Source organism: Cupressus sempervirens, chromosome 3 (genome assembly GCF_028749045.1).
Source record: "Cupressus sempervirens isolate cs-2001-9-10 chromosome 3, ASM2874904v1, whole genome shotgun sequence".
In the NCBI taxonomy this organism is placed as follows: domain Eukaryota; kingdom Viridiplantae; phylum Streptophyta; class Pinopsida; order Cupressales; family Cupressaceae; genus Cupressus; species Cupressus sempervirens.
Genome location: NC_143120.1, coordinates 240,054,451 through 240,062,086, shown reverse-complemented (window position 1 = coordinate 240,062,086; position 7,636 = coordinate 240,054,451). Strand labels below are relative to the sequence as shown.

The 7,636-nt window shown below is 34.0% G+C and overlaps 1 protein-coding gene across 1 annotated transcript; it reads right to left on the bottom strand.

The window, feature by feature from the left end:
• Window positions 1-5,621: 5,621 nt before the first annotated feature.
• Window positions 5,622-7,117, bottom strand: LOC149565750 (uncharacterized). The gene has a single exon (XM_089819234.1). The coding sequence runs from the start codon at window positions 6,889-6,891 to the stop codon at window positions 6,046-6,048; it is 846 nt and encodes a 281-aa protein (XP_089675360.1). The 5' UTR covers window positions 6,892-7,117; the 3' UTR covers window positions 5,622-6,045.
• Between the last annotated feature and the right edge of the window lie 519 nt (window positions 7,118-7,636).

The following is a 7,636-nucleotide window of genomic DNA, read 5'->3' as shown; positions in this document are numbered from 1 at the left end:
TTAAATCTAAATATTTTTTACAATGAAAAAACCTAGTACTCTCTAAAACATAAAACTACTATAAAGGACAGACATCTTTAACTACATAACCATGCAAGTATGCCTAATTATATCCTTATCAGTCTAATAGTTTTCCTCTATCTTTTTAAACGCCTCATGCACTTACTCTTCTAGTCAGCCCTCACAAAAAATATAAATTTTAAGAATAGGTTCGTAGCAAAATGATTTGTACAATAATGATAGAAGGTAGCCTTTTTCATTTGAATCTTTAGACCATCTTTGGTGTCTTTAGAAATATTGAATTCTATACCAAAAATTGCAAAAAGAACAGTGAAAATAAAATAATGAAGATCTTTTTTAAAATGAAAGATCTAGCACTACAATATCTTCCAGTTAAAAATCTGTATTCAAATTATTTTGCTAAAAATGTCTCTATTAGCAAGTCTATCAACAAAGAAAAATAATTATATAGCATCAAATAAAAGAAACAAAAAAAATGTAAAAATTATATAAGACATGCATTTCGATTTAGTTGTATAAAAATGTGACTTTGAAAATCTTTGCCTTAAAAATGTAACGAGATAGAGTTGTATAGGACATTATTTTCATTGATTTCTTAATACAGGGAATCTTTGCTTTCAGATCTCAAATATCTCTCAAACTTTTGAACACCACAATTCGAAGAACACACAACCTTGAGGCTATAAACATCATTCTAGAAAAACTAATTCATCTACAATTAAAAATGAAAAAAAAATTCTTTAAGATTGTGACAATTTTAAAAAAATAAAACAAAATCATTTCAATATGGAATGTTGCAATTTGTTGCAAATTTACAAATTTCAATAGAATTCTATTTTTAAGGTAAATTCTTCATATTCTAATTTAAAAAATTTAGTTTTCACCAATAAAAACATTGAGTCTTAGATTGAAATTAGAAATAATTTTTTTAACAAATCAAAAAAATTAGGTAAAAAGTTTGCAGGGAAAACAAAAAGTATCGCTTAAGATATGAATTTGTTTATAAATAGTTCAATATTTGTAAAATATATAAAATCTCGAAAAGTAATCATTATATATCTCAATGATTTGTACAAAAGGTAGGGCTCAATTTTCATCCCAACGTGGTAAATTTTGAATTAAACAAGCAAATTGAAAAAATAAAATTCGACCCAGAATAAACTCAAACTCAAGTGACAAATGTGTCTTTTTTTAGATCAGTAAGTTAATGAGCTTTTATGAGGATCGCAAAAGAGACAAAAAAACAAATAGATTTAAGCATGTCCAAACCATATCTTGATATTATATTAATAGATTCAAAAATATTATATGAAGAGATTTCAGAAAATATTACAATTGCCGAGAGTTCTATTAAGGAACAAACACAATTGAATGATATCTACGTAGATGTTAAAAAGTGTTAACGGCACATTTCAGCTTGCAGATCATCTTCCAACACTCTTATTGCTCCTATCAATCTTTCAAATTCCTAGTATCCAATGCGAAGGATAAATAAATAAATTGCTTCTTCTTTCAAATAATTACAAACTGGACAAGAAATCTTAAACTTTGAAATTTCGACATTTAAATTTCAAATCAAACGAAGATAAAACACAATTAAAGTATTAATAAATTTAACTTCATGGCACTGATAAGCTTTGTGCCTCATAATATTTTTCAATATCACCGAAAGGGGGAATTTTCCGCTTGGATTTGATGTCGCATCCTTAATTTCCATAAGAAAAGAATTAACATATGAAATGTAATAAATAAATAGTTTCATATGACGGATGCATCAATCTTTGGCATTTAAGAAATGTGCAATTTTCTGATTTCCCTACTTTTGCCCTCTATGAATTATGAGGGAGAAAATCTCTAAAATATAGTTATTTCTCATGAATATAGATGGCTCGAACAGAAAAAGATTTCCAGAAATAAACCTTCAATATGACATAATTTTATCTAAAAAACAATTAGATGTTTATGTACACAAAACTTTCTCTCGCAGCTATCTAATTTCTAGAAAAATAGAAGTGAAGGATAGAATTTTCATTTCAAGCTAAAATCGAGAACCTAAACCAGTGCTTGACAGATCGCCAAAGTATTGTAAAATGTTAGCGAGAAAGCATGATTACTGAAACTTAATGTATCAGGTATGAAATAAAGTGGAAATGCACCTGATTCTTCAATAGTATTGTTTCTCTTTCTCTTCTCAAAATTGTACAATTTCTCAACCATATAATTCGGAGTTTTCAAGGAAAACATGCATAAGATTGGAAAAAAACATGGAACTTGCTAAACTAATTGAATAGAAATGTTTTTTGAGTGGGTATCTCACTTTGGCTGACAAATTGCAAAAAACTTCCGGTGAGGCTGACAATTTGCCGGCCAAAAATTGCAAAAACCAAGAACAAAGTTCCCACATATAAGCCTATTGGCTTAAAAAGAAGATTCTCGACAAGATCTCTTTTACAATGATAAAAGATACACAATTTTGATTTTGTCTTATGCACTATGAATTTTAATTTTTTACTTATTTTTTGGGTGCTTCTTAATATGCACTCAGCCATACATTCCATATAAAAACCCACTAGTTTCTTGTTTTAACAACATGCAGGCCTAAAATCAAAGAAATGCAAAATAAATATGTCACGACTCATTCATTAAAAGTGCAATGAATATTTTCCTATCAGCATACCCCTTGCATCTCCTTGAGGTGCAAGTGCTAGTCATAGCTAGTTGACAAAAGTACTCGGATATACTGCCACTAAAACCCAAATTGAGAGAGTTTCTATACACAAGAATACCATCTATTCCTAGGTACACATACTCTATTATGTCCATGGTTGCAAAAAATGGTAATGTCATTCATGTAGTAATAAGTCTTAATCTATCAATCAATATGCCTTGGTGCCACCTTCAACCAATGCGTTGGTGCCACCTTCAACCAATATCCCTTATATTTATCAAAACAACTATCAAACATCTCCAACTGTCAGATACATATTCCACATACCTACCATAGTATTCCTTCAAATCCACCACAATCCAAATTGCCAACTGAGCCTACTGACACTGCCATAAACCAGTTGTTGCTAATTGTGTCATCATTACAAGGATCGGCCAACTTAGCCAAACCCAATCCTAACCAACTCTCCCATCATATTATTGCACAAGTAGCCCATTTTCATCTGCCATCCTTGATGATAATACAACGAAAAAGGTGACACTAATACTTAGCATTTACTGCTTTCTAAAGCGATTTGTTTCTTTAGGATGCCCTTCTTGCTAACCATCTGTGAAGGGTAAGGGTCCCATTCGCCTTTCTTGCTAACTATCTAAGAGAGCCTAATTTAGGAAGTCGCTGGACACCATTGGCTGAAAATGCTAGTAAGCTTTGTTCTTGTTCATATTTGCTCTGTTTTAGCAAATTTCAGAAACTGTTGAAGGAAGTTGGCTGAAGGAATATTAAGAAGTTGCTAGCCACAAGGATCTAACACTTGCTCCAAAATTCCTAATATTCTCCAAGCATTCATCTACCATTATCAACATGTTTTTCAAGCTTAAGTCCCCTCAAAGATTGACTAGACAATTCAATAGTGTGTGGGTCGTCCCTTATAGACTCTCCTCTCCAATATACCATGGGGTCAAAAGCCCACTTTGGCTGATCTCCAGGAAATGGATTTTCCTATGACTAATGATAGATCCCTTGACTAAGATGTTTTTAAATGTTCTGTTAAGCCCTACAAAAGAACACTCCAAGAACTGTAAGACATTACAAGTAATGCTATGCTTAGAAAAGCAAATAACGCACTCTATATGCAGCTGAGCAGAGAAAGGCATGGGACATTTACAGGACTAAGAGCCCGTTGCAATCAAATGGTATATCTACAAAAGCAAATAGCCTTCTCTTTATGTAGGCAAGCAGACAAGAATGTAATAAGTTAAGCACAAAAAATCTTATCCTGTAAACATCTAAGCCTACAAAAGGAATGGAACATTTACAAGACTAAAGAACTTACCGTCTGGAAATTGCAGGTGTTTAACAGAGGATGCACCGTGCAGATTATCCTGTATGCAACTTAGTAGACAAACATGGTTCAGCATTTCCTGGTTTAATTTGCTGTGAAGAGTTGGTGAACGCTTTGCCTCAATCCCTAGCATGTTACTTCCCTTCAACATTTGACAAGTTCACACTCGTTCATTTGAGGAGAGTAAACATAAACTATCATTAAATTTATAACATTTGTATTATTGTGTTATTAATTTCTGTCCTTGTCAGATCAAACATAGTTTACAATGTATTTTCTGTAAAAATAGCAAATTTAGGATAGGCGTTCATCCATTGAGTGTGTTCATTGTTTGATCAGATAGATATGCACAGCTTATCTTTGCAGAGATGGTAATTCCTACTGTAGCCGTACCAATCTCCACCTTTGTTTCATAAAGCAAAAAGAACTGTTGAACATTTTGTTTAACTTCCATTCATAATGATATTGTGCTGTAAGCCAGCTCAGTATACTAAATAAGATATTGTGCTGATACATGAGATATTTTATATCAAGCATTTCAAATCCTCTGAGAACATTGCATTTAATGTTTAGAAAGAATAATGCAAAAAATATGGGGCTCAATTGCTTTTAAGAAAAAATATATTTCCATGTCTCTGCTCATAGTCACTCGTTAAACAAAATCAAAGAGACTCAAAATAAATCACATAGCCATTGATAAGAATGAACATACAAGTTGGAGAGATTAAAAAGAATTAATTCAAAGTAATTTTACTACCAATCAAATTCTTGCACTGCATTTTCACATTTTCGAATTTCTCAGCTTACCATTTTAAATTTTTGCTTCTGTTCTAATAAAACAGAAAGAATGGACTAGAGGGAATCAAGAAAATACTATTGTTTTCTTTAATGATTACAATGGAGTCTCCAGGAAGAGTTTTTCTTGGGGTCTCAGGAAAATAAAAAGGTCCAGAGTTCCCTGTTTCTTGTTTTGTGGTTAACCTCACAAGACAATGTGTCTCTTGATGAAGACAATGTCTGAAGTAGACTAAAGTAGATTTGAAAGAAGAGTATCCTATTTATAGCAACACACTGCAACCAATAATAATACACAAAACCTTTGTTGAATAAGCCATCATTCTTTGTTGTCTACAATCATAATCATAATTATAAGCCCACATGACCCTTGAACTGAGAATTAGGTCTGAGCAGAGCTTTACAAAAGAATTGTCCCGTGTCCCAAATTCTGGTACAGAGAGATCATATTGCCAAAAGATTTCCATAAAATACAATTCTGGAGGCTGGGATTAGCCCAACCTTTTTAAAATTCTGCATCACCTCTAATAAAGCAGAAAAAATGGACTAGAGAGGATCAAGCTAATAACTATCGTTTTCTTTCATAATTACTATACTGTCTTGGCTCCAAGAAGGTACTTTAGGGTCTCAGGAAAATAAAAAGGTCCAGAATTCCCCATTTCTTGTTTTGCATTTAACCCCACAAAAGGCTAAAGCCCAGGCAATTTGTCTCTTCTAAGAAGAGAACGTCTGAAGAAAATGACAGCAGAGTATTCTATTTATACCAGACTGCAATAAATAATAATACACAAATCCTTGCGAAATAAACCATCATTCTTTACTGTACACCTTCAGAAATGAAATGTTCAATGCCCCAGATTCTGGGATCATAAATACTGGAAAAAATCATAATTTACAATCATGTCAGGCTGGGGCCGGCCCAGCCTAGCAATATAAGTCCATATAACCCTTGAACTGAGAAATAGGAAGCCTTAAGGTTTGGGCACAGCTGCACTTCAAACCAAAAGTCTGTTCCAACCATTACTCTTCGCCGGACAGCATGACAAAAGAATTGTTCTGTGCCCCAAATTTTGGGACAAAGATCAAATTGACAAAAGATTTCCATACATTACAATTCTGGAGCCCTTCCTGCGATTCTGAAATAAAGCCCCCAGGGTACAAAACAGCAAAGCCCTTGTCAAGAAATTAGGGCCAAAGGATACCTGATCTCAATAGAGCATCACGGTTTCAGCAGGGGATCTCTGACAACATAATGGCGTATGGCTTCTCTGAGATCATCATAATCTTGCACAACCTTGAAAAAGCTCATGACGCTGGATAGCTCCCTGTCGTATAGATCATCAACAAAAGAACTCACAGGGACTGCGTTGTGAGGGTGAAAAACATACGCATTAGGATTGTCGTCCACTATGATAACCCGCCTGAGGTCTCGCCCAAGCAGAGAAAGATCCTTCACAAACCTGCCCTCACAAGTTTGTGTGCACGAGTCTCTGAAAAGGCGGTGCTTGATGGCTCCATAAGGATCGATCCGGTCCACAACGGCATCTGCATATTCCCTGATTCCTGCCGTGAATAGAACAAGTTCATATCTGTCAGCCAGCTGATGCAGCAAATTATCCACCCCGGGCCTTTTCAGAACATAGAAAGTGGCCGGTTCGCCATCGATGACAACATTGACAGCAAAATCATAGCGTTCGAGAGGCTCCTCGCTGGAATGGATTAGGGTTTCATCCAAATCCAGAACAATTGTCTTCTTTTGCATTTTGATCTCGTAGCCCGCCATTGGAGGCAAGATTAAGGGTCCCTCTCTATCATACACCACATCTTGTTCGAGTGGTTTGTAGGCGAGGGCTTTCCTGCTGTAGAAAGATTCCGGCTCCAATTCAAGCCACTCAGCAAGAAGCCTGGAGACGATCTGCTTGGCGCTTTGGAGTGTTTTGACCACAGATTTAAGACCACCAACCACATTTTTCATGATTCCCTCCTGCTTGCGCATCTGCTGCCATTTCTTTGCCTGAAATGCAGAATTCCTGACCCCAAGCGATTTCCTGCTGTTGAAGACCATTTTTGCAAGCTGATAAATAAATTGCTTAATCGCCTCTAATGGCGGATCCCTAACGAGCACCGAGCCTTCGATTTTGCAGATAAATATTGTAATTGTGTAACACCGCTGTCTATTCGAAAGAATGCTCTGGATTATAACAAAAAAAATTAAAAAACAAGTGAGGAAATATTTTCTTGTAACGGAAACTTCTTATTTCTGTTTTTCTGAAATGACATGCAGAGATTATGATGTATGACTTAACGCCCAGTCAGCGAGAGCGGCGGGCGTGAAGAATCTCAAAATCAAAATGCATCATTGATGGAAATGATTACGTGTTTCCCCCGCTCTCTTAAATGCCAAGGTACATAGAACGGTTTTTTTAAAAGCTGCTTTTTTAATAGAATAATAATATACCATATGTACGTACAAGGATGAGCCAATAAAAGTTGTGGCATATCAAATAAATTATGAAAAATATTTTAGAAAAAATATGATAGAACTCTTAAAGATTATTGTCTTTAATAAATTTATATAAAAAAATTGGTTGTTAAAAAAATGTCATTCTATAAACAAATCAAAATTACTTAAAATTGAAGTGTGTAACAAATTCATTTAAAGGAAAATCAAATTTCAAAATTAAACTAATTGAAAATGAGCATAATATATATATATAATATGAAAACAAATAACTTAACATTTATAAAATTTTAATTATATGATTTGTTCCATATTACATTTAAATAACTCTATCATGTTTAATGTCAAA